Source organism: Passer domesticus, chromosome 7 (genome assembly GCF_036417665.1).
Source record: "Passer domesticus isolate bPasDom1 chromosome 7, bPasDom1.hap1, whole genome shotgun sequence".
Lineage (NCBI taxonomy): Eukaryota > Metazoa > Chordata > Aves > Passeriformes > Passeridae > Passer > Passer domesticus.
In genome coordinates, this window is record NC_087480.1 from 32,178,297 (window position 1) to 32,205,518 (window position 27,222).

Sequence of the window (27,222 nt, forward strand, 5' to 3'; positions counted from 1 at the left end):
GAGACATGACTGGCTGCTGGCATTGACCAACATCTAATTAGCTGTGCTGGTTTTTTAGCACTTACAACATCAAATCTGGTCATTTTCAAATTATTGCAGTTCCTATATGCCTTTTTCTCCTCCTTTCATTTCCACATTTGTGTTGGACTGTGCCTTAGAGTAAACAGATCTGAAAATGTGTTAAACAAGCACAAACAAGGCTGAAACAAATGGCAACCAAGCACATGTTCTAGTCTAAACAATCCATGTATTTATTTTGGGAATATTTTTATTTTGATTCTCTTCCCTGTTCTCATTTCAATATAAATTATCTTGTATGTTTGTTTTGGTTTTTTTTTAAAGCAAGTCCTACATGTGATAGTAAAATAATTGCAGGAAAATAACCCAAGTCACATGTAAAAAGCAGGGAGAGGAGAACAATCACAGAAGATGCAAAAGATAAATTTTCTGCATTTGCTATTGGGACCATAGCCGCAAAGCATGTAAGCTGGTGGCTGTAGCATTATCTTTTTGGCTATAAGAAGTGTTCACCTAGTTATTTCTTTCCCCATAATCAGTTTGCATAAGCTTACATGGTGGTTGTCACCTAGCAGCAGTCTTAGAGCATTTATTAAGATGTCAGCCAGCCAGAATGTGTCCTAACTACCACTTTAGCTATGTAGTGGACAGAAAACAAAAATACAGACTTGGAGGGAGAAAAGGTATGTTTGCAAAGAGATGGGAACAGGAGGTCTGAGAGCATGGTGTGATACTGTTTTTTCTAGTATTATTATTAATTTAGTGTTTTCTTACAAGTTGGCCACCTCTGTATGGCTGGAATTCCTTTCAAACTGGAAGACAGACTTGGGGACATGCAGAAGGCTGTATTTGTGGTGGAGGATGACTGAGGTGGTGATTGATGTTCAGCTGCTGCTTCAAAACCTCTTGTGTCCCACTGACCTCAAGCAGCTGCAGTAGAGTGGCTGGCCTTTAGCAGATATTTCATTGCAGCTCCTCTCCAGGGTGTCCTCATGGATCTTCCTCTACTTTCCAGGACTATCCTGGAAAGGGAATATCTATAAAAAATTTAGATCCACTGAGCAGTTGCAAATAAAGACACTGGCCTGGCTGGCTGCAAAGTGATTTGTCTGCTGTTGTCATAGACTACAGCAAAAGAAGCAATGACTTTTGATTTCTGAAAGACTTAGGGGTGTGTCTGATTTCTTAAATTAGTAGCACAAACAGGGAAAAAAAAAAAACCGCAAATGCTAGGATTAATAATCTTTTACTGAAAATGAGGAAATTGCCCAAGAATTGTTCAGCTTGCAAGCTACCATGACCTTCTGTTCGTGAGGATAAAGTAATGAAAACACAAGTCTCTTACAGCAGTACCCAGATTAGCATTCCACCTAGTGTGCAGTGTGCTAGTCAGCACTACTGGGGTCTGCTGACCTTTTGGGGCATGAAGAATTTGGGCTGCTGACAGCACCATCCAATGAGCACACCTGTATTGGTATTACTGTGGTCTACTGCCCTTTCCCAAGCTGAGCAATCTTGAGCTGGTGTGTGGGAGAGCAGGATTATTCCGGTGCTTGGTGCATTCAGCAGTGTTTTTGTGCGAATTTGCTTTGTTTGAGACTTTATACTGGACTCCTTGATTAAAGAAACAGACCTGTTGTATGGTCAGCAGGAGCATAGGGATACCTCAGTGATGGGTTGCTGGAAAGTTAGATGAATAGTGCCAGCAGGGAGCATTTTCTGTGTGGGCAAAGGAGCTGATCTTGTTTTCATACCATCACATGCAGCAAGTGTTGTTGTTGCTGCAGAGGTGTGGGAGCTGTGTGTTTGTGCTGGGGTCTGTGAGTGCAGATCCCACCCACAGCTGCCCCGCCAAGATCCTGGTGTGGTCTGAAGTCACCTCTGTGCTGCCCTGGCAGGTGGCCCCAAGAAGAACATGGCATGTTCAAAAACTTCCCAAATATCCTTTTGAGTATCATGTGCTGAGTAGGCTAAAGCCATGTGTCTGGCACCTGCCCAACATGAAGGGCAGTGACCAACAGCTCAAACAGCATTCTTTTGGCCTTACATTAGTTTGTTTCCTTAGCAGTTCTTCCTGGACTCTGTGTGTGCTCCTTCCTGCCCCCATTCCAGAGCAAATGGGGCAGGTTGGTTGGAACCACCGATGGCTTGCAGGAGGAGTGGAACTCCCAAACTCACAGTGACTGCTTGAAGCATCTCTAAGAGGTGTTCTGAGAGCAGAGAGCTGCAGATCACAGGCTGTACTTCAGGGTCAGTTTCTTTTCCTCAGTTCATCCACTCCTGGGCTTTTTTTGCACTTGGTGAAGGATAGAAAAAGATTGGTTTTCTGATTTTTGCAAGCCTCTATAGCCTCCCATATGTCTTCAGGAGGCTGATAGGCTTAAACCTGATGTATAGTAAACCTACATAAAAATGATGACAGTCAAATGCCTATTAATTTCTTACTCACTAGTAGAGAGGAACTGGTGAAATGTGAAGAAAAAACTGTGAGTTGAGTGCAAGAGGCATGAAACAGTGCCATGTTAGCCAGACCCATGGCTTCTGCCTACCAAGGAAAGATGAAGCCCTCTGGGTGTTTGAGCAGAAACAGCAGAAGCATCGGAAGACATTTGAGGCTCTTAACACTTGTACTACAAGAAACTTAATATAATGTTTGTGACATTGAAAGAACATGTTTCAGTGCTGAGCTGAGTGTACATTTGTGTTGGAGATGGCCCAAAGATATAAAACTGCTTCTGCAGCACACTTTTGGTCTTGTGTTGTAGTTTCTCCTTGAAGACAGAGGGAGAAATCGAGAGAAAAAGGACAGGCTGAGTGAATTGGACATGGGTCTAGGTTCCAGACCTTTCAATGCCTCCCTTGATAGGTTGATGCTTGAATAAAATTGGATACCTTTGGTTTTCTTACAGACTACAACTCTGAGAACAGGAAGGGATTCCTTTCTCTGTCCTCTATTGATCACAGCCACAAGCTTTGGCAATAAAGGCCAGATCATGATACAGAGTTTTCCAAGCAAGAAAAAAAAAAAGTGCTCTGGGTGTCAATATTTGTTTTCTTCCTTTCTTTTTCAGAGGCTTTATTAAAAATAAATTGCTATTTAAAGCATGCAAAACACAACAAAAATATTCAAAAACTCCATTTTGGGTCGCTTTCCTTCTCTTCCACTGCAGAGGAAGAAGGCTGGGCTGCTCTTTCCAGCCCAGCACTCAGAGAGGGCAGCTGTGGAGCAGCCCTCGGGAGAAGGCAGAGCCTTGCTGTCAACAGATGGTGCACTCATCCGGACTAGAAACGAGAAATACTTTCCAGAGAGTGTCTGGCACTATGGCAGCCTTGTCTGGAATCACTTAGGAAGAGGACAAGGTCTTTGGTTGGTGTCTCCTTGCAATGTCAACTTTAGCTTGTTGGAAACTTCCCAGCTCATACTCAGAGTTCTGTCCCCAGAAAACTCTTTGCTATGATACCATTATTGGCTTTCGTCTACAAATTACTGTACAACTTAAATGTCAGTATTCAAAACTTGAAGTTTGAAGCACAGGATTTGTTCAGCCAGAAGCACAAATGAAATTTCATTTGGGCTCCTGGCAAGACTTGCTTTCACATTTATCAAACTGACATTCAAACCAAAGAAGTAAAAATACAGCTAAAATATCAGGTGCCATTGAATGCCTTGAGAAACCATGGCAGGAGTGCTGCTTTTCTTTCCCTCTTATAATCAAATTTATCTAGATGTCGTAACAAACATCTGCATGAAGTATTTAGTGGTTCTTTCTTTTTTCACTTGGATCTGGTTTTGCATGTGAAACAAGCCGAGAGCTCAGCTAGCTTGGACAGAGTGTTAGTGGCTTATGAAAACCCTTTCATGCTCACTGTATCTGAGATGTCCAAATGCAGGCTCTAAAGCCTTGCTAGGCACCCCAGGTGTGTGAGTGAGCCAAACAGGAAAGATTCCAACTTCTAAAAGATTGTCTTGCCCAGTAAAACCCATTCTTAGCTTCAGTCTTTTTTTATTGTAATGTGGGGCAGTAACTCAGTTCCTGCAATGAGCAGGACTTGCACAGGGCAAGTATGCCAAAGTGCTCTTTCTTTTCCAGCTTCTCATCTTGTAGCTCAGCAGGATGAAAAAACTGTCAGTGCTTTTGCTATCTGTCATATTAAACCAGTTCTTAAAACCAACTGTTGATATCTTAGTTGAAAATACTGTTTTTCTGAATCTTTTCTTCCCTCTGAATGGGATCTTCTACCTTTCTTTTTCACGTTTTCTGTTCTCTTCTGCCTGATGCTTTCAAATGCCCAATATTTACTTCCTCTTCAGTGTCATGGTGCTGGGATCTGTTCTGTAGACCCTTGCTGTTGCTGCTTGTATAGTTGCTCTTCTGCTTGGCACTTGTGAAGCTCAGCATTCTTGAGGTCAGCAGATGTTTCCAGATGCAGCTCTGCAGGACAGGTCCATCATCATCCCAGCTGCTTGAAGGGATTCCTTGCTCCTAAGTCATGCTTTTCCCCACATATTAGTTTGAGATGTCAAAGGAGGAATATTTCTGATACCCTCAGACCCTCAGGTACACCCACGTGGCACGGAAAGGCCTTGCAGAAGCTGGAGGACATGGACCTCCAGCTTGCATGTCCTGTCCTATTTGTTTCCTGAAGATGGAGCCCTACTTATAGACAAGCTTCACTAGCGTTCCCTCTGGGGAGAAGGGGAGAGGAAGAAATGATACAACAAAACATCTTCTGTTCAGATGGGGGAAAAACTAACAAAACTTCCTAAGTAATTACAAGGTGGAAGTGGGGCAGGATTTCAATTTGTGGGGCTTTTCCTTATCCAGAACTAAAGTTATTTTGGTTCTGAGTCATTGCCACAAACCAGAAGAGCAACAAAGGGGATTTTTTTTTCAGACATATCTGAGACATTGAGAAGGAACAGTCATATGCAGTGTCCTAGAAAAAGAAAGGGAAAGGGGGAGTGCAAAAGTGGCCCATATAGCAGAAATTGCTGCTAGCTCTGCTTCAAAAGAAAAATAACAATCCTGATAAAGGAAAGGGCATTGGAAAAAATACCCTGATATCATGTCTTGTTCTCAAGTTTCTGTTCACATTGTCAGAAGTGGGCACCATGGTTTATGCTTGTAAGGATGGCAGAACATACTCTGTTCACCTCCTTCTTTGTCTTTTGTTTTGAAGGTATCTTCTTTCAGGTTGAAACATCCCATGCTCAGCTGATGAAAAGATACGGACATTTTGTGCTTGAGAAGAAGGAAAATAAACATTTCCTCTCTTCTAGAGCTGATGCAGTAAATGTGGTGCGTGTGGTTTAGAATGGGTGTGTAGCTAAAAGAACTAAATCACAGAAAGGAGGATTAGCTGTGCTTGTGGAGCAGTGTGTGTCTTTATCTTTGGTTTGGATTTGTCTCTGTTGTTCAGAGTTCAGGGTGAACTGCAGTAGGAATGAATTGTATGTGACACTTCACCTTGCAAAGCTGGAACATGAAATAACAAGAATTGCTTTTGCAGAATGAGACAAATAGGAAGGAAGAAGCATGAAAAAAAAACCAGTTTGTTGCAGTTCTTCTGCTAGTTTTTTTCTCAGCTTTAACTAACTAATTACATGGACAGTTTCTCTGGTTCTGTGTGTCATTTTGAATGGGAAAGGAGAGAAGTAGGATAGGCTAAAACACCAGATCCAGGAGGTCCAGCAGCACACTGGATGGCACATACTCTTCAGGCTGTGGACAAGGAATTTGCACAAGAGTTAACAACTGTCAGATCTTCTGAGGGTTATTCTTGGTCTAATGAATAAAGTACCATGTACTTCTGGCTGTCATGACTCCAGATTAAGTACAGTAAGGGCATTTCACAGGTGAGCGGCTTCCAGCAGGAATGTGAGACATCCATTTAAGCATCACCCTTAGTTTTGAGCTCTGGTTCTTGGGCTTGAGATGCTGCCAGTTGCACTGATGCTTTTGTTGGCAGAGAAGAGATGTGATCTCATAAAACTTAGTAGGTAGTGGGGATTGGTTCTGTAAAATGGGATAGACCTGGTGTTGCCTGATAGGAGGTTATGAATAAACGATTCCGCTTTCTGCGCAGTAGAAGCAATGACACATGTGGATACCAATGTACACAGGCAGTAAGGAAACTCTGCCCATTGGCACAAGTGAAAGCAGAGCCTGTAGCATTTCTGCTGCCCTCATTCCATGCTGCTGCCTAGAAACCTGGAAGGGAGGAAGGAATCAAAGCAACATCAGGATCATTAGGATTGTCTTGACTCCTCTGGTTCAGAACATGACACAGTTGCTCACAGGGTTACTGCTAATAGGAGTCCAAAAGAGTTGGCAAAAAAGAGGGACACCTAGGTGTCGTAGGTTAAGAAGGGAGTTTTTCAAACCATAACACTAGGCAATTCTGTCTGCCTTCTGCTTATTTGTGGAGTATTTAATCTGCCCTCCTTGCTAGGTTTTGCCTCTATTTGTATTTGTTGCCTGTTGCACTGTGATGCCATGTAAAACCAGGAAATACTCACCTGCAGAGATAATGCTCTGCTGGACAGGAGGGGTGGGGCATGAGTCAAAATACACTCTGTGAAGTGTTACCAGCATGAATGGTAGAGATCTCAATGCAGCGTGCTGCACTGCATTTTTATGTTTTCACTCTGTTGCTGCTGGTGATGCTCTGCTGTTGGCAGCTGAGAAGGTTAGGATTAGGGTTTGTAAACATGCATATTTCAGGAAGCAACCATGTTATGAAAGAGGAAAGCCAGCCTCTGGAGAGGAGAAATGGAAGTATTGCTTCTGTGCTTTGACAGTTCTCCCTTGTAGCTCATCCTTCTGAAGATGCAGGTGTGGTACAGCAGTTACCTGCTCCCATGTGCAGTGCTGCTCCCTCTCTGCATGGAGAGCAGCACAGACACTCCTGGCTGGGTGAGCAGCCTTTAGGCCAGGATCCTTCAGTCCATGCCAGCACACCCCAGATCAGGGTGTCTGGCACCATGGCCTACTGCCCATGGGGCTGTTGGCCCTGCCAGTTGTTCTAAATCCAAGTAGAATTGAACATATTTAGGTTTGTGTGCAGTCCTGGTAGATGTCTGGCATAACATTCCAGGCTTGCAGCTGCACGAAATTTGATATCTAAGTTTTCTTTACATGTTGTGTTCATATAAACTATGTAGATTGTACTTTGAGGCTGATGAAAGTTGAAGTTGAGGCGTACTTTGATTTGATTGTAGATAATTTTCTTATCCCTGTAGCCCTGGGTTACAAACAGAGTGTTCTTAGTTTCAGCAGGTGAAGCTTGTGTGAGGGAATTTGAAAACTAGAGCATCAGAATCCTTCAAACAATTAAAGCTGAAAAAGAGAACAGAAACATTTTTCTGTTCAAAGAAACTGCTTTGAACAATGTTATAATGACACATCAGTTTTTTACAGTGGATATGACATGAACTGTATCCTTTAATGTAACAGCAGCCAGAAACATCTCCCCCTGAGTGTTTAATGCCTTACAGAAAAGTGCCTTGCAGACCTCTCATGTGTATGGTACATTTTGCTATGTTTATTGTGTTTTCCAGTGTATTTGAAAAGGATCCCAATGGAGTCGATTCCACTGTGAGTTCTAACCACCGAACCAGAAATCTTCTGGAGTTCTCAGCTCACCAGGAGTCCAGCACAGCTCAGAAGATACCTGAGGGCATTTTTTCTGAGAAGAGTAACAAGTGAGATAAAAATCTTTTACATCTTTTGGGTGGCAGAGGGCACTGGTGCTTTTAGGCCTCACTGCCTTGCTCACCTTTTGTCCGGTGCTCTTGCTGCTTTTACAGAGTACCTGAGTTCTAAACACAGTGTTTTGAAAGCTTCTCAGTTTGCTTTTTAAATGTATATGATGTTTTATCTCCCAGAGTACTCAATATGTAGAGCTTCAGAAGTATACATGTGGCCGTGCTGCACGGTGTTAGGGAAAAGAGCTTATCCACAAGTGCTTGTCACCAAGACTTTCAGGACCTTCTTCAATTCAGCTGTTTGCTTTTTTCCTATGATCTATATTTTAGCTTGCATAGTTGTGATAGCTGTCATGTTGTCTATCTCTTCTTACTTATCAAGCTGGAGTACTTATTTTATTAGTTGCTCAAGAGAAGACTGGGGAAGTTAATGAGTAAGAACATACTCTGCACTTAGCAGTGTCTTTTTCATTTTAAAAAGTCCATCTGAATCCATCCCTGTACTTATCCATTATTTAATTAAATACTGCCTTTCAGGCTTCCTAGATCCCCAGCATGCAGTGCATAAGTGAACATATAATTGCCTCCAGATTGAAGTCTGGCTAATACAGCTCATGTTTTCCCGTTACAAGGTCTGTCCTATTAGACTGCCCCTTTCCAGCGGAGTGTTTTGGCTGGTTGAACAAAGCCAGACACAGATGTGCAGAAAGCCCTAATGTATTTTGCCATGCAAAAAGAAGGCAATAAATCAAGAGCATTTTAAGGCTGTAGCCATGGTGAGGGCTTTGTATCCTACGTGCTGTGTTTCAGACCATGACCTGTGGGACAGAAGAGTAGAGTGTTGTAGGAGCATGTGCTTGTGCCTGTACCTCCTTTTCTTTCACTGTTTCACCCTGGGTTTGGCAAGCTGTGAGCTCTTTGCTGCATATTCTTTATCAGTCCTAGATGCAGTGGAGAGGAGAAGCAGACATGTAGTTGGAGAGAGAGCTGGGAAAGGGAGGGGACTGTGAATAAGGCTTTCATAAGCTCTTATACCTGATTTTTCAGAAAGAAGTTGAGTTTCAGGAGCTACAAGTCTGTCAAAATCAAGAGGACTAAAGCTGTTATATTGAAAACCTGTCAAGAGAGAAACCTACATTAGGTATTTGGTGATAAATAGTTAACCCCTCAGGAATTGCTGAGAGTGTTATGAATTTTTGTACTGAGAAATGCATGCTCCTTTTCTCTTTTTATCAAAACTAAGCTAGTTTCTGAAGACAGAGATGCAAATCCTCTCCACTCAGTTATAATATAGTTTGTGGCTGCTCATTTGTTATATAGGTTATGGTCTTTCTATCTGCACGGTTTTAGTGGATAATAAATTTAGTATTTCTGTAGCAAGTCTTGCACAGCTCTGGAATGAAAAAGAAAGTTGTGTCTGCAGAGATCACATAGTTTGCATACTGTGTGGAATATTTTACAGACTACATATTCTATCAATATCTGGCCTTCTTGGGAAGAGATCCAACATCTGCTAATGCTCATCTGTCTGCCCTGCATTGAGAGCTGTCAGCCCCCTTTGAGGGATTGACTAAGAATATTGGATGTTTGATAGGAATTGTTACTCACCTGTTTCAGAGGTCTCACGGGAGCAGCTGTAACACTCATGGCTCTGCTGGTGATAGTGCTCATTCTCTGGCTTTGGTCAAAGGGTCATGAAAAAGTTTTTTAAGGGATTTCTTGTTGTGCTTTTGTTGATTTTTCCCAGGTATGACCATTCTGTATCTGATAACAAAGCACTAATGATAGTCTCAGAAGAACCACTGTTATATATTTCACCACCACCACCCCCCTGCCGGCCTCTGATCAACAGGACAGAGTCGCTGAGGTGAGAAGACAACCTGTTGTGAGCATTTACAGTTTTTTGGGGTTGATATATCAACTCTGTGTTGGCTGAGTGCTGCTGGACAGCTGTGGATGATGCTGTTGTCCACTCATGGTGTTTATCCAGTATGTGACCAGTGTCTCCTAAGTGCCTGCATTTTCCAATGCCTGCTGTCATAAGGACAGATTCACTTGGAGCTTTGTAATCTTTCCATTATTTTAGCAGTGATTTTCACCACTCTCTTTTCACACTGATCATTTGCAATAACCAAATAACAATTTTTTGATTGTCTGGGGGGTTTTCATGACTTGAAAGAGAAATCATTTCATATGTGGAAGCGTTAATGATATGGAAATCAAGTCCAGCTAAAAGCCTTTTCCAACTGAGTTGTATAAGAGATGGTCTTCCATTCTTCAGCTTCTGATAGAAGCAGGCTGAACCTGACGTTGCAGATGTTTTTTGTTCACTGTTAGAAAACACCTAGCTCCACTCTTTCTGTAGATATGAGTCACTAACCTTATCTCCATACTCTTTGTCCATTCTTTCTATCAGATTTATTGGCCAAAATTTATCCTTAATCAATAATTTGTCTTGAATTGATCAACTTTTGATTTTAAATTTCAGTAGTCCTTCCAGTAATTTCAAAATTACTGTTTGTTGGGCAAAAAAAAGGACCGTATCTATTTTATGTGGGAACACCCAGGAATCTAATACTTTATAGAATAATCTTAAAATTGTATTTTCTTCCTGTGGTATTAAAAACAAGTTATCATAAGGTGAAATAATAGTAATCTTCAGTGTCTATGATGCCTTGTAGTGGCTACCTAGAACAGAGGCTAGAGAAGAGAGTAAAAGCAGGTATTTATTAAAGGCCTTCAACAGGGTACACTTTGGGCAGTCGAAGCCCACCCAGGGGCTACACCCAGAAATGGATGACAGGTCATGGGCTTTCATACTTTTGTAAGTTTAGTCCATTTGCATATTGGGGGTTAATCTTCCAATTACAGCTTCAGGTAATGAAGTAATTTACGCCAAGTTTGCTCCCCCACAACTCACTTTTCGTTTACATTTCTCAGGGCCTGAGGCAGTGAAGTGTCCTTTATTCCCAGGCCTAGAGAGGAATTGTTGTGTCTGACCAAAGTGTGAAGACAGTAGCTAACACTCTGTATGGAGTTTAGAGCTATACACGAAAGAACTGCAGGATTACAAATATATGAAAAATAGAAAAGCTAAAATCCTAAGGCATCATCTGCATAGCAGCTAAAGTGTTGTGCAACACTAAACTGTTGTGCCGGTGTTGTTTGCAGTCTGTCTGATGCTGTGCTTTCCTAGGCTGACCCACGAGCTGAGAGGATGGGTGCACAGGCACGAGGTGGAGCGCACGCGGTCCCGGCGGCTGAGCAACAGCCAGCAGCAGCGAGCACGAGTCCCGCAGGTGCGCCATCAAAAAACCATTCCATGGAACACTCCCTCGCTTGCATGCACTTGGCATTATAGACAAAAGTGGCCATCGTGCCTGTAATTAGGGCAGCCACACATCCCATTTTAAATTGCTGTGTTTGGTTGATTATTGCATTGTTGGATTTGTTCTTCCATTCCTGCTCTTGGATTCAGGGTTTTGAAATTTTTTAGCAGCCATCAAAATATGTTCAGCATTTTCTAAAATTAAATTAATCATTATCCTTTTTATAGCTTCTCTGTAAGGACAAGCAATTGCTTAATGGAGAGAAATACAACCTGTAGCACATTCATCTGCCTCACTGTTAAGGGCGATAACTGATTTGTTTTGTTGAAATATTTCTATTGTTTAAATTTTGCTAGAAGGATTTTTTTTAACAACTACATAATTATGAGACTTGTGCTCATATTTCCCATTTTTTAAAATCCTCTTTATCTAGATGACATACTTATATCAAGGCTAAAATTAAGACAATTAATTTTCAAAGTATTTAAATTGATTAGTCATAGTAATGTTGCAGCAGGCAGTTGTCCAGAGTGCCGTGAGCTTCCTGAAGAAGTGTCTTGAAAAAGACACCTGGGGGCACAGGCATGTTTGTGCTCACCCCGAGTGATTTCAGCTCTTCTGTGATCCGGGTGATGCAGAAGGAGAGGCGGGGGTCTTCATGTGGGGTTCCAAGGAGAGCTTTTTCCTCAAAGGAATCTAGGAACAAAGAGCCACTGAAGTAGGGAAAACAGGAGTTTATCTAGGGGTCTGAGGGGCAGGACAGAACACCAGGGCCAATGGGATGAGGGCACAGGGGTGGAGCAAGGGGAAGGGCCAGTAGGGTAGAAGAAATCAACATACAGTCACAGAGGGCTCTGGGGGCAATTTTCTTGCTCTCTGTTACCACAAGGGTTGTAGCTCAGGGGTGGGTTGGTCCTCTGGGGGAGTGTGGAAAGCTTTCTCTTTGCTGGTTCTCCAGCACCCACATACTAACAGCTTTAAAGGAATTGAGCATTGCAGTGTCAGAAAGACTGCAGTTTTCTAGAGAAGAAGTGTTGTGTATTAAACTTAAGATATTTCTCACTGGTGTCCAGAGCAGAATAGTACAATATTTAGAAATGCTGTCTGTGGTGCCAGGCTCTCTTTCTTGTCTCTAAATGTTGACTTCAAATTTCGCTGTATTAAAATCTTGCTGGTTTTGTTGTTCCAGCTTGATTGATGACTATTTCAGTTTCTCATGTTTCAGTGGGAAAATGCACATTTCTGGTGCGGGGCACTGATTGACCTCTGCCCCCCATTCTGTGTGTTATATTTAATGTAGTGGCAAACCACTGAATTGTTTATTGGTTTCACTTTGTGTCATCTTTTCTTTTTTCCCCTTTTTCAGAGCTCCCTCAGTGACAAAGCAGATTCCCAGCTAATGGCCATGCCTTACACAGACACCAGTCTCAGGTAAGGCAGAACAGCTCTTTTGTTACTGCTTTCTACTTTTTCATCGGCAGTTGGTAAAGAATGCCCATTTTCATCTTCTCAGGGTTCTTGAGCCAAATACAGCCACCTTTCTTGGTCTGATTCTGTCTCTTAACAAATAACTGCTTCTGATTATTTATGTTACACTTGAAGCAACCCCTGTATCACAGCTGCACTCTAGGGCTTTTCTAGCTATTTCAAGAATTTCAAGAAAATCCTTGCTTTGCTCTCCAGGATCCCTTTCTAAACAGATTTGAATATTTAGGGAAAAAACAGGGGGAACTGACTTTGGACTTTGAGAACAGCATTATTTTATAAGAAGATTTCAAAGAGCCATGAGTCTGGTAAGGGAAAGGTTTATCTCATTATCTTCAGGAGTAGAGCTATTATAGCTAGTACCAAATTATTATGATGAACTTAAAGTACCATTGTATCTCATTTGCATTCTTTATCTCCATCTGCTGACTTTTCTCTGGTGATTATTGGAGCATGTTAATGTATGGTTTCCTGGTGTCCCCTGCCCACCCCTCCTCATAACTATCCTGTCCCTCTTCCCTGGGGGCAGGAAGTACTGGACAGAAAAGATTTAGGAAACAAAGTTTCTCTCTCCTGATCTCTGTGTGAAACTGTTATGGAGGCTGTCTGCTTTGAAGTGCCAAAGAGAAGTGTTAGAGTAGAATGGAGCATGGAGGGGACTTTTTGGTGAGAACACCATCTGAAATGGTGCTGTGTGAAGTAAGACAGCTGTGGCCTGATTGCATTGCTGTTTTGAAAGCAGGATCAGCCTGGGAGAAAAGAGCAAGCTGCAGGCAAATGTTATGGAAAACAGGCTGTCAAATTTTGATACATCTTGACTTACAAGAAAAAAAATAGAAAAAGCTTTTTGAGCTCTACAGTCAGATGAAGGATAGCTGTTTCAACTGAGCACTGATGAACGAGCCTTGTGCCATAAGGCAGTTTAATATACATGTTTGCATTGCTCTTGAAAAAAAATTATCTGGATTATTGGAAACAGTGTGAAACATCATGCATCTGTTGTGCTCCGAAGGAAGTGAGATTTTTTGGTTTTTTTTTTTCAGATTAAGGATGTTTATATGAACAGGACCAGTGAGTCATGGCAGCTGCATGCTGAGACTGTCCTGGAACTGCTAAGAACATATAACAGATTTCCAGTTCCTCTTGGAGCCACCAGCTGTTAGGTGCTCCATGAAATCCTAGAATCACAGTGTAGTTTAGGTTATGAAGGACCTCTGGAGATCTCTAGTCCAACGTCCTACTCAAAGTAGGCTTAACTTCAGCTTTACTGAATGCCTCTGTTAGAAGAGATGGTCTCCATCTCCGTTGTAATCTCCATCAGGAAGCTGAAGATTGAAAAGAATTTCAGGGAAGTCAAATCAGTGGAGGAGATAAATTTAAGATGATTTCAAAGAAAATCATCAACACCCCTCATCTCTTTAGAGTCTGTGTAGCTTTCTTCAGAAGTGATTTTGTTGAAGGCTTATGTAAGAGTCTTTCTTAAGGCTTCAGGTATCAAAATGAGACTCTGCAGTTATTTTCCTAAGTTTTTGCACTATTGAGATTGTGGCTCTTGATGCATAAAGCACTGTGTCCTGCCTCATTTCTTCCCAAAACAAGCCTGTGTGTAACATCCCAGCACTCTGTGATGCAGTGTCCTTCAGAGTTTTAAAAGAAAAGTTCTATTTATCTCCCAATAAATGGCCAGGTTCAGCACTGTTGTTTGGGATACACAATTTAATAAGGTGCTTTCTTGTAATATGCAAGGGTGTTACTAAAACAACTGATAGTTTTGCACCTGGTTTTGGGTCTGGAGTTAAAAGAAAGAGAAGAGGGTCTCCCTCTCTTTCATGGAGCGGTCCATTGCAGTTATCAGCAGATGCAATGTCCTGCCTTGCAGTGTGTCACAGCATACACCACAGCATGTGCTGCATTTGAGGCGGCCATGATACACAGAGTATCAGCATATAATTTCAGAAAGCTTCAACCCTTACAGAGTAACACCATACCACATCAGAAGGCTTCAGGTGTCTGCCCATACAGAGTGACATCATATCACTTCAGAAGGCTGCAAGCATCTGCCCCTCTTGTTCTTTAGCTCAACCCTTTATACCCCTCATTGTTCATGCATTGTACCTGCGTGCCCTCTGTTCCCTTCTGTGATTGGTCAGTACACCTGGGCACTCCATGTCTCATTGCTTTCAATACTGTTCACTTGCTTTTCACAGTTTTAGCCCATTAGGGATGAGGCTTAGCCACAGCCCCATTCCCAGATACCACAAACTGTGTACCTACAATAATCTGCTGATATTGCTCACGTTCAGTGTGTTACACAACCAGGAGAGCTTTGGAAAGGTCCTGTGGTTTCCAAGTGCTTTGGGCAGTTTTGTCCTGTAGCTGGTTTTCAGGTCTTGTGTCTCATGGAGTGTGAGCGAGCACACAACTCAGTGTGCCCCATGTCAGTTCTCAGGATGTGTTGTATGAGCAGTGCTGTGCCTTTCATCACAGCCCAGGTCCAGTGCTGGTGCCTTTCATCACAGCCCAGGTCCAGTGCTGGTGCCTTTCATCACAGCCCAGCTCCAGTGCTCCATCTCAGATGTGGTGCCTTTTATCACAGCCCAGCTCCAGTGCTCCATCTCAGGAGGGACTTGCTGGACCCGTGTATTTTTGTGGATGAGTAGTCAAGCTCAAATTAGCTCCAGTCTTTGTTTCCTGTGTGTGAAGGACGAGAGCTGGTTCCTCTCATGCATAGTTCTGCAGAAAGGGATGTGTAGAGTAGAGCTGCCTGCTCCTGATCCCCCAGGACTTGCCCCCCCAGTCCTATGAAAAGGCAGCTGGTCTGGCATCTGCAGTCTTCTGCATGCAACTGGACTCAGTTAGCAGTGGAAGAGAAGATGGTGACAGCCTGCTATTACTGCTACTTGAGGAAATCTCTTGACGATAGATTTGTGCCTTGTTATATTTTATAAACATACTAAAATAATCTAAATTAGCCTCCCTAGTTCAAAACCTGGGTCAGCAGATGACAACCTGGGAGGGGAGGGGTGCCCGGTCAGTGTCTTGCTGCAAACACACAGTGTTCTATTAAAGTGTAGGAAATGAGAATGACAGGTTGAAGGTCCAGCTAATGGTTCCCCTGAGTACAGCTTTCCAGTGTGATTAAAATAAGATCTTTTGGAATGGGATTGGAGAAGTATAAATGATAGCAGTATATGCTAGGAATTTCTCACCTTTCCAAGATCAACAGTGGTTAAGTACCATGATTGTAGGACTTGCCAGTGTTTTGGCTTCAAATGTTTTAGAGCATCTTTTCCTTGTGTCTCATGTGTGTAAGATGAGAACCATGGAAAAGATAAACCAGAATTATGTGGATATCTTATTTTTGCTCCTCTGTCTAAATTGAAATCAAGAGCAAACCTTGGAGTTGACCAGGGGAAAAATCTCTGAGTTAACCAGAGGACATGGCAGAAAAAAAAGAAGAGAAATGTGGGTGAGAAAGAAGGTGAATTTATTATTTGACAGTAAATTAAAAGCTCTGTTTATGCTTAACTTTGTACTTCTTTCCATTTCAGTGGTTTGGATTCTTAGCAGTAAAAGAAAATTATCTCATTACTAAATAGTTTGATATTTTATTTCAGAATGACATTTTATCCTTAAATTTTTCAGACACTTTGCTTGAAACTTTTTTTTCCCGATGAGCTAGCAAACAGGCTTTTGCTGGCCCCAGAAGCTTGAACAAAAACAAATCTGGAAAACTTTGCCACAATAAGACCTTTGAAGCATCATGAACTTTCAGAAAGTACTGAGTAGTTTCATTGTCTACACCTGTGTTGTGTGTTCCTCAAGCTTCTCTCAGTGGATGAAGAGCTGCAGTTCCTTTAAAAAGCGGGTCTTCAAAGTCTCACTAAAATTAACTGTTTTGTCTGAAATAATTACCTTTTCCCTTCTTTATTTCAGCAGGAACTCAGGGAATGAGCTGCAAGTGTATTATGCCTCTCCAAGGAGCTACCAAGACTTCTTTGAAGCAATTCACCGAAGGGAAGATACGTTCTATGTGGTGTCATTCCGCAGAGTAAGTGCAGCAGGGGCTGGTACTGGCCTTTTATGCTGGTACCTAAGACTGTTTCTAGCAGAGATGCCAAAGATGATTTAGTCAAGATTGAAGGTAAATTTGTTTCTTCTGAAATTATGCTTCTCTGTGCCCTTTACAAGTAACATGGCCAGATCGTGGTCTTTGCAAAACGTGCCCATCACATTGGGAATGGAAAGAATGTTGCAGGAAACATTGTAGTGCCAGGGCAAGACAGCCCAAAATTGCATGAACCCTGTGGATAAACACACATTAGAGCTACTTAATAGGGGTACAAACCTTCTGTGCTTCTGGGTATAGGAACAAATATATCCTCCGCTTAACTTATTATTGTTAGCACAGTACAGTTTCTATCTTCCTCTATAACTCTTGCATTTGCAGTTTTATGTGTCACATATTGCAGCTGTACAGGACTGTGTGCAGGGCCACAATTTTTCTGCTGTTTTGTGACTTTTAAATTGACACAGATGAGCAGATCTGCTATCTGTGCTGAGATACAGCAGAGGCTTGTGCTGCAGCTTTGTCAGGCACAGCCTCACATCTGCAGCACAGTTAGTGGTGGTAAAAGCTGTCATAAAATGGAATTTCAGGTGTCTGATGGTACTTTCTTCACTGCAAATCTGACTGGTGTCGAAGCCAGGACAGCTGCAGCAGTGAGAAGCTGGTTGGGATCTGGTGATGGAAATGATCAAAGCAGACAGTGGTTGAAACACCAGCCTGGAGTTGGAGGAATTTCTTCCCTCTCTATTGCAGAGGTCTTGATAAATCATTAGATATGTCTATAATGCACTTTTCGCTGACCCTGGGCCTTGCTGAGTCTCCTGCCCTGCCATTTTGCAGTTGGGGTATTAGATGAGAATTGTTCTGTGCATTTTCACACCCAGCTGTGATCCTCCCAGGACTCTGCAAAGCTCCGTTTGTTTCCCCTTCATAGGAGTGTCCCTAGAGAGGGCCCAAGGTAGTGGGGCACCAGTAGTGGCCACGACAGCAGCTCACCCAGCTAAAACCAGCTCTGTTTAAGAGCACACAGATCAGCACACCTAGTTTAAGCATTTCCTGTGTTGTCATAACTACCAATGCCATAGGTACGTAGGTAATACAGCCCTGTTCCACCTGGTACACAGCAAGTTTCTTAATTTGTGAGATGCAGGTCTGTAGAAAAGGGTCAGGCAAAATAAAAATAGCAGTGCTCTTCTTAGTATTAAGGTTTTATGCTGAGTAGAAATATCTTCCAGTCTTGGGATTACTGGGTTGTGTCACAAGGCTGGAATTTTGTTATTAAATACTTGGCATGTTCTGCTGTTCTTTCAGCTAGCAGCACAAATATAGCCAGGACCAGGCTCCACATATCCTGAGAATGAGGAGAAGGGAGCAGAGAATAAAAGTTTTCCTGGAAACTCTGAACACAAAGCAGAGTAGTGTTTGTAGAGTTCTGCACTTGAGGCCATTGCTCCAGCCCACCTGAATGCATGTACGTGTCCATAGGTCCTGTTTACACTGCTGGGTTAATGACCTGGAAGTTGTCAGCTCTCATTTCAAGTCACAGAGTTGTCCTTGGAAACAGTGTGCCTTGTGCCACAGAATCCCTACAGTTTGCTCTGCTCTCTTGCAGGGAGAGGTGCAGGGGCCTTTTAAATGCATCTAGAAGTTCATTTGGTTGCAAAACTTTTGGTATTTCTGTTTTATGAATGAAGTGTCCTCAAATAGAAGGCAGTTTCATGCATTACCTCATTTCTTGTTTTAACAGGGCAAACCTGATCTAGCAGCAAGCTCTGTCCCGAGGCACTTTTCAATGACTTGCTTAGATTCTTTTGTGAGTGCAGAAGAAAGGACTCCTGCACAGCCAGAGGGGTGCCATCAGCAGGGCCCCAGCCTAGGAGGTGCCCTTTCACCTCCTCCTGGGGCTTGCTGACTTCATTTTCTCTGGACTACAGCTCCCTTTTCCCTACTGACTAGGAGCTGTGAGGGGACTGATTCCTCCCCAGTGCTGTCCCACACTTCACTTGTGTTGCGTGCACTTGTCCGAGTGAGGAGCCAAGGCCTAGAGATGAAATGTTTTGTTCTCCTCTCTCACTGTTTCCCGTGCAGACACTCCCACATACTTAATATGCTGTTACAGCCCTGTAACATAAAAAACAGAGCAAGAATCATGTAGTTAAAATGTTGCAGGGAATGGGTACTTCTGGTTGTAATGCTCCAAGTAGAAAGTAGGACTGTGGATCTCAGGAGTTCCCTTCCACCTGATGTCCCTGGATGCTCTGTCCCCAATTCCTGCTCTGCAGCCTCATAAACCCCAGCATTTCTCCTGGATGCATGTGATAAAATGGAACATTTTTTGTGTGTTCTCACTTGCACTGCAGGAGCTGTGCCCCCGAGTTCCTTGAATTTTCTAGAAAATGGGATTTGCTAGAGCTGCCCCTACATGGTAGGACTCAGCCAAGACTTCTGGAAGTGCAGAGATGGAAAGCAAAGCTCTTGCACACTGCATGTTCTTCTGGGGATGCTTGCTACCTGTAAGACTGAGATTCCCATGATCTAATAAATTTTATTTTCTCTCCTTGTCTTGGAAGGCTTGCAGGTCCGCATATTTACAGTTGAAGTTTACATATTTTTTTTTTTCCTTTTTAAGGAGGAGAGAGGAAAATAAAGTAGCATTTGGATCAGCTGAGTCCATAGAAGAAGCAGGGCTTTTGCTCTGCGTCTAAAGAAATTAATTTGTTGCTATTATCAGGGGAATCTGTAATGTCATTTCAAACAAGAAGAGTCTGCTGCTCTGCCCACCCCCTTGATTTCTGCTCTGTAATGTCTGTGATACAGGTCTGCTTGATGTGTCCTAAAAGCCCAGTGGAGTGTGGGTACAAAACCCCAGCTGGTGGATCTGAGGTGCTCTGTCAGCAGTGAAGAGACACCTGGCTGCCTCTGTGTGAGCCTGGCACCCCCACAGCTCTCTATCAAAGCTCACATCTGGTTTGCCACAGAGTGCTCAGGCCTTGCAGTTGTTTCTAGAATTACCTGAATAGCTAGTTAATTTGAAAAGTAATTTAGTAAATCATTGGAGAAAACAAATCCCATCCAATTTACTTTGGCCTCTAAATGCTGCTTCAGATCATTCCACCCTTGTGTGGTTAGGATCACAGTCCTCACAACTTGGAGTGATTAAGCAGTAAATTTCTCCATCCTGGAAGGTTCACTCAGTGATGACATCTCTGCAGGCTTATTTAAGGACAGTGACATTTTTTAGGGTAAGAATGTAATTACTGTTCTTAAGGAAAACACAGTTTAAAGTTTAATTCACTTGGGAAATTCAGAGGACTTCTGGCATTTCCTCTCACTACTTTCTCTATTTCAAAGCCGAAATGTCTCCTAATATCAAAGTTTGCCACTTGCATTTATTGCAGTGCATATAGAGTATCTTACAGTAGAATGCAGTAAAAAGTAGATATTAAATGGTTTATGTTTCTTAGAGCAAGAGTGATGCTGGCCCTATGGGCATCAATGGCAAAGCCTTTACCAACTTCTGTAAGAGCAGGAATTTGCTTTATAAATTTCTGCTATAAACCATAGAGCTTCAGGGAAACCTTGTATTATGAAAGTACATTTCCGGTCCCATAAGCAAACATCTGCAGTAAGCATTTAACAGCTTTTCAAGTTCTGCAAACAAATTTTTGGTGAAATTATTTAAGCCAAATTTCAATCAGAACTTTTGTTCTTTCCTTGTTTGCTAGGAATAAAAATGTCTAGGTTGTGATGTGCTTCTGCTGGTAATAAGCCTGTGCTGTGCTAATTGTATTTGAGATTATATAATTGTATTTGGGATGATCTGTTACTTTCAGGAAGCAAAATATTATAAAGCCTGGCTTTGGCATGCTTGTGCAGCAGCAGTTTGCTGTTCTGCACACACTGCTGGCAACAATAATTTGAATGTATCAGAGAGCATGAGGCAGGTTCCAATTCACTGTACTCCTGATGCCATCGACATCCTGCAGGGAAAACTGCTTTAGAAGAAGTTGGCTTCAGATGGTGTTTCACAGCCAGAACTTCAGTCCTAGCATATATTTTCCTCCTACTTTGTTGCACTTGACAGTGGGTGGTTTTTACTGAGCAGGGAGTTTTCTGCTGTTGACTTTTTTTGCAGATTTCTGCAGACTGGGATGTGTAATTTGGTGTTTCATTCACATGAATTGATTAGACCCACATAGTCCTGCTGCCACAAAGATAGAGCAGCCATTCTGTATGTTTGAGTTCTGTGGATTTGCAACTGCTGTCAGTTAACATGCAGATTTTTGAAAGATTTTACAAACTGCCCTTTTTCCTGTGGAGCCTTTGTAGCTGTTCAGAGGAAAAAGGTTACTTTATCCCAGAACTGAAGGATTTTTAGATCTTGTCCTATATTTTATAAATATGCTGAGAATAATATATGGTAAAAGAACTGAGGCTTAGGGCATAGTATCCATGATAAAATTGTCTGTTCTTTTCAAAGCAGAGGTCATCCTTTAGCTTGTCTTCTCTGTGAAGCTGATTCTTGCCTCTCCTCTGGGAGAATTTGAGGAAGCAAACAGTATGTGTGATTGTGCTTCAGTATGCCCTGAAATTCAGTGAGACAGCCTCTGTCAAACTACAGCTGTATTTGACTTTGAAAATCCATTATGAAAACCTCCTGTTTCCATCTAAGTGTCGATAGTGAAAATTAAGTCTTGCCTGTTGTATTCTTTGTTACAATTCCCTCTTTTCTGGCCAGACTTAGGATTCGTTCTGTGTCAGGGAATTTTCTCCTTCCAAATCCCCAGTGTCCATATGAAAACAATGAAGCAAGCTTTCTTTCTGGTGTTTCTTGAACTGTCTTCCTTACCGATACGGAATATTTCAGGTAGGTGGGGTGGAGGTAGAGGTGACTTTCAAAGGGATGGAGAGGTGGTGGGGAGAAGGTTTCTCTGTGCTCTTTCTGTTACTCAGCTGGGGAAGATGTTGCTTTTGGTAACATCTTAGAGCTTAGTCTAAAATCCTCCAGAAAGAAATCTAATAATCTAAAATGGAGTCTAAAATTTTATGTTGGTCTACAGAACACAAATGGCCTCACCTCTGTCCTGGGATTCTCAAAACATTTGTGTATGCGAACAACACAGCTGCAAGTTAGGTAAAAGGACACTCAAAAGAAGTTCATTTAAGTTTGCAACTAAAGGCCAGCAGTTCTTTAAGAAGTTGTCTTGGTTTGAAAAGACAGGAGCCTGTGAAGGAAGGCAAAAGCCTCCTGTGAAATGGAAAAGGTAAACCCCCTCCCTCCGAATTATCACAACTTCAGAATTAAAAAGGGCTCTCAGGCAAAGATATGGGAACGGGAATAACAGTTCTTTACTAGGAAGGAAAAAAAACCTAAATAACAATGTAATTTAGCACAAGCAAAGAAACCACTGGCAGAGTGAGAAAAACCTGACACCCTGAGAAGTCAGGGTGCTGATAGCAGTCCAGCCAGATGGTGGCTGCTCCTCCTGGAGCGGCGATCTGCAGAAGGGTGTAGATCCTTTCTGAAAATGTGGCGAAGGAGCAGCTGGGCCTTGGTTCCTGATTCCTCTGAGAAATCCAGGGAAGAAGGCTGTCTGTGGTCTCAGAAATGCTTGTTTTATGGTGGCAGGGATGCTTGGCTCCTCCCTCTGGGTGGAGCATCTCCCAATGGGATGATGTAACTAATCTTACCAGCCACAGTGAGTAATTCAATAGCCCATCAGCAGGAGATTATCTTCCTGGCAGTGTCATTGTTCTTGAAAGAGATAAGAAAAACTGCCCAACCCCAACAGATGGCAAAAAAGAATACATGCCTATTTTACAGGCCAGGACACCATATAGCCCATTAGCAGGAGATTATCTTCCTGGCAGTGTCAATCCTAAACTGCCCAACCCCCAACAGATGGCAAAATAGAATACATGCCTACTTTACAAGCCAGGACAGAAGTGTATCTGTCAACACGTTCTCCTATTTTCCAGAAAACCTGACTATGTCATCATTTGTCACTGAGGACATCCTTTGGGGGGCAAAGTAGCAAAGAGCTGTGTGTGCGCTGTGGAGAACAATCAGCCTGAGAGGAGGGGGAGAAGGAGCAGGCAGTGACACATCCCAGATGTGTGGGGGTGGAAGCCAGAGAGGAGCAGCCACGAGTGCCAGCTGCAGTAAAACATCTCCTGCAGCCTCCTGGCTCAACCAGGGGCAAACGGGGTAGGAGGGACCAGAGCAGCATTGCAGAATGGTGTTTCTGAGAAGGGGAGTAATGCCTGTCCCAGCAAGTGGGGTTTTGTTTCCTTTGTTCTGTTCTTAGCTCCTGCTTGGAGAGCTGCTCCTACTTGGGAATCTATTCCAAGGCATTTTGGAAGCAAAGTCTTAGTTGCTCTGATTTTTATCTCCTTGGGTCCCTTTGAACCCCACTGTCCTCCAAATAAAGTCGAGAATTGATGTGGTGTTGAGGACAGATGTATAAGCAGAGGCAGGAAAGTCAACTCGAATGTGTCTGGCATGAAGCAAAAGCTCCTGTTGGATTTTGTGTGTATAGTCTTGATTCGTTTGTCTTCTCCATGGTAGCTGGAACTTCATGAATCATATTAGTGCCATCACCGAATTTCTTTACACATCCCAGATCTAACTAATACTTTGTTATTTTTAAACTAGTATTTGGAAGGACAACATACACTGCAGATAATTATAGTGAAAATAAAACATGCTGGAAGAAATGTCTCCAGAATCCCAAAGCGGTTGCAGGGGGATGTGACCAGTAATAGCATACATGTATTTAAAATGTGCTGCATGCTTGAGAGGCAGAGAGCTGTGGGCAAGAAGGAAAGGAAGATTGTTGGGTTTGGAAAACCTCTGTAAAAGACCCACTGCTTATGAAATTGGTGTGGACATTGGCTAGAGAAGTATAATTGGGAAGCGTGGGAGGAAGATGTGATTATACAGTGGGAATTGTCTCAGTAAAGGAATGATAGCAGTATCTCACTTAATGAGAGTACAGAACAGCACTAATAAGAGTACAGAACAGACAATAGCTACCAACAAAGGGAACAGGAGCACAAGTTTATCCACAGACAATTAATTAGTGTTCAGTCACAGCAGGTGGTAAAAATATGGAGCTCTGCAGCTGTTTTCGTCCTTCAGGAAATAACCCAAGTTCAATACTACATTAATAATACTTATGCCAGATAATAGTACGTCTTTCTTTAGTTGATAGCGTGGTATTCATTGAAGAAAATTTTACTCAAATTATTCTGAACAGTTCCCCAGAAAGGAATGATGGGCTCTTGCTTATGCTCTGTAGCAGTATTTTATTATGGGATTGATGCTGACCAAGCCCTAACTGTAGAGAGACATAAATGATACCTTCACCTGTGGAACTGCAGTAGCCAGTAAGACACTGACTTGAATCTGGTAGGAATGAAATGCTTGGAAAAATTCTTAATACTTTGTTGCCTTGAATGACAGCACATGCAGAGAGCACCTCAAAGTGCCCACGCTTGCTTTCTTAGTTGGACTTCACACTTTCACATCTTCAGACTAATGATATTTTTCTGTTCATTTTCTGTTTTTATATCTGGCACTCTAGGGTCTGTATAAAAGTAAGGCATAATAGAGATGGGTTTGGTTTCATTAGTGTCCTACCTTTTAGCAAATATTAATCATTACGGTATTACATTTGAGACCATTATTTAAAATATTAGGCACACATTTAGAGTTAATTCTGGTCAGATGAAGTTATTTGCTTCCAGTTGGAATTAATCCTTTTGCCAGATTTTTAGCTGGACAGCACACAAAGCTTATTTTATGAAGTAAGAGCCCAGGTGCTGTTATGAGTGTGTGCAGATTATCATCACATCCCACTGGACCGAAGAGAACTCTTGCAGCTTCCAGGTTTTATTTTTAAATAGCTGACACTCCTAGGACAAGAAGTGTGGTAGAATTCACTGTACATTTTTATCTTTAAGCTGGCTTTGAAACTGCTTGAAAATGGAACATAAAACTTGTTTTCATCTTCCGAGTTCTCCTAGTTGTTTGTGGTCTATCTGCTGGAATGGTGATAGATGTGAGAAGAGATTGTTTTGCCTCTTGCCTGGCACAGCTTGCTCCTCACCCTGCAGTTGGATAAACTCCAGTTTTGCCAGCACATTTAATAGAGACTGTCAAGCTTTGAGTTAGTGACTGAGAATTCAGAATGCCATGGGCTAAGCTAAGAGATCCTTCACACTGGAAACTACTATTCAGGAAATCCTCTTTGTGTTTTGATTGCAAACATTAAAATGTGCCTGTGAATAATTCTGGCACTTGAAAGTGTTTTTCATGGAGAGAAGGCAAAGCTGTGCAGGAGGCACATGTGCACAGCTCGAGCAGTGTGTTGCAGCATGAGGATGCTGTGGAGGAGTGGCCTGCCTGCTAAATGCCATGGGCCACTGCCCTTGGAGCTGCTTGGCAAAGGGCCACCAAGTATTGCACAAGTGAGTGTTATTGTTCCTTGGTTTCGTGACTATCCAAAACAAGGTTGAAAGTGTCAGCGGTCTCAAAGAGGGTTATATCCAGTGTGAAGAAAGTGGTCTGAGCTGTGCTCAGAGAAGTCGTGCTGTGTGGGGAGGTGCACAGGCCTTCCTCTCAGGATCTGAGTCCTGCCAGGCTCCTGTGTGTTAAACAATGCTCTCCTCTGAGACTCTAGGAGTGCACATTTCCAAGCTGTTCCTCAGCGTGGAGATTCTTAGGTTGAGTCACTTGTTAGCATCTCAGAAGCCCTTGTTTAATCTCCTTTCTAGGAAATCAGCATCGAGCTCTTCTCTCTTAAGAACAGTCCTGAGCACTCAGACCTGCAGTTTTTCATCAGGAGCTCAGTAGGTGATCAGTGGGCAGGTGACTCCTGGAAAAGGTGGCTGAAAAGAAACCAGTCTGCTGTCTCAGTTGATCTGGGACCAGCATCTCCAGAAGGGCATCTCCTTAACATAGAGGAAAAAACACTGTGGGTTTCTCTTTCCTTTTGCTGGTCCATATGTTTGGCATTTGCTAACCAGCTGTAAGCCTTAACTCTCCAGCAGGCAGCAGAGGTGCTGCATAGAATCCAGGCATGAAGTTTCCTTTCTTTCTTCCCACTCAGCTTCCGAAGTGCCAACATAGCAAAACATGTACAAAAATGAAACTAGACATAAACATGCTGTCATTTTTAGAAAAGCAACAGATGCAGCAGTTTGCTTGGTGTAGAATTTTGGCAAAATCAGGTAATTGCAGCTCTAAGAGAATAAAAGAAAGCTTAAAGAACTACATTTACACAACCAGAAGGAAACTTTAGGTTAAGGCTAAACACAGGTGTGGTACTACAGATGCTGAAAAAAGGGTGTGAAGCCAGCTGGATGAATGGCAATGTTGTGACAAGGTATTTCCATTTCAGGGTAGAGTTGGTTGGTGTTGGCTTGGTATGGCAGTGCAGGAGGTGGGTGTTGCCCCCAGCATGGCACTTGTCAAAGGGATGTAAGAAATGCTTGTAAAAAGCATGTCTGTCCCTAAGTCTCATTGTCATGCACTCATGTGCCTGTAAAGAGTGCAGGATAGACCAGAGAGAAGAACCTGATGTCCTGATGTTCTCGAATAATGACCATTTAATTCCCTGCAGCACGCCATCCCTCCTCTGCTCTCCTGGCAGTTCTAACCAGCACTGTCCAGCAGAGTAGAACCTCTTCACATGAATCTAAACTGATACCATTATGACTTAGTCTCTCCAAATCTTGATGGTTGACTTGAGAATTTACCTGTTTGCTTATAAAAGTCACTTCCAGTACCTTAATTCTCCTAAGATACAGGCATCTTAGAACAAGACTAGTGTGCACTGAAAGACAAAAACCTGTACCTCAGCTGTGGCACCTTCTGTCCAGTTCTGTTACAAGTCACCTCCAGCTGCTTGCAGTGCTTTTTTTGATTGAAAATGTCCTGACAAAGCCTTGGTGCAGCTGCCTGGGCTTGGAACTAGGAAGTTATAGTGTTGAATCGGGCCCATCAGAGGATGTGTTACTGTGCTCCTGGTCTGGGTTTCCTTCCCAGTAATGGCATGTGCAGTTGTTACAGGGCTGTGTGTGCTCTTGGTGTGCTTACAAACAGATCTGTGTGGGATCAGAGGGATGGGGGGAAATGATCTGCAGTCTGGGGACTGCCTGGAGTTTCCATTGCCTTTGTGTGCATCAGGCGTAGCTCTGCAGGGCCACAAGAGGTTCAGAGGGCAGGAGGGAATGGAAGTGAAAGGGGGCACATCCAGCAGCAGGAAGTGGCCTCAGGCTCTTGCTCTGCTGTAGACCTGCACATTAAGAGCCTGATACGGTATTTTTGTTCATGAGTTTAGGTAATGAAGAGAGTAGTGACTACACATATTAAACTGGTTAATGGCAAGCTGAGTAGCCCTTCAGCTGGAAGAAAAAATTTGGATTGGTGCCTTCAGGGTGCTCAGTACCTCTGATGTTTTGCAGAAGTCATGATGAGTCCAAGATGTTCAGTTGTTTTGTGTAGAATTAAAGCCAGTACAGTAGTAAGAAAAGAGGGGAGGGTTCATATGGAAGCATAATTTAGGTGGTTATAAAAGTGCCCATGCAATTGATGCTATCCATGTAGG

General features: G+C 42.7%; 1 protein-coding gene across 3 annotated transcripts in view; it reads left to right on the plus strand.

The window, feature by feature from the left end:
* ATF6 (activating transcription factor 6) overlaps positions 1–27,222 on the plus strand; it is a 74,902-nt gene that overhangs the window by 15,882 nt on the left and 31,798 nt on the right. The window contains exons 10-15 of one of the 3 annotated variants that reach the window (XM_064427427.1): positions 7,580–7,723; positions 9,474–9,593; positions 10,923–11,025; positions 12,422–12,486; positions 16,480–16,684; positions 18,357–21,224. In XM_064427427.1, the coding sequence (XP_064283497.1) occupies positions 7,580–7,723; positions 9,474–9,593; positions 10,923–11,025; positions 12,422–12,486; positions 16,480–16,672 (625 nt within the window). In that variant the 3' untranslated portion in view covers positions 16,673–16,684; positions 18,357–21,224. Of the gene's footprint in view, positions 1–7,579; positions 7,724–9,473; positions 9,594–10,922; positions 11,026–12,421; positions 12,487–16,476; positions 16,685–18,356; positions 21,225–27,222 lie in introns of those variants that run through there. The other 2 variants (XM_064427426.1, XM_064427425.1) reach the window with 2 other exon arrangements.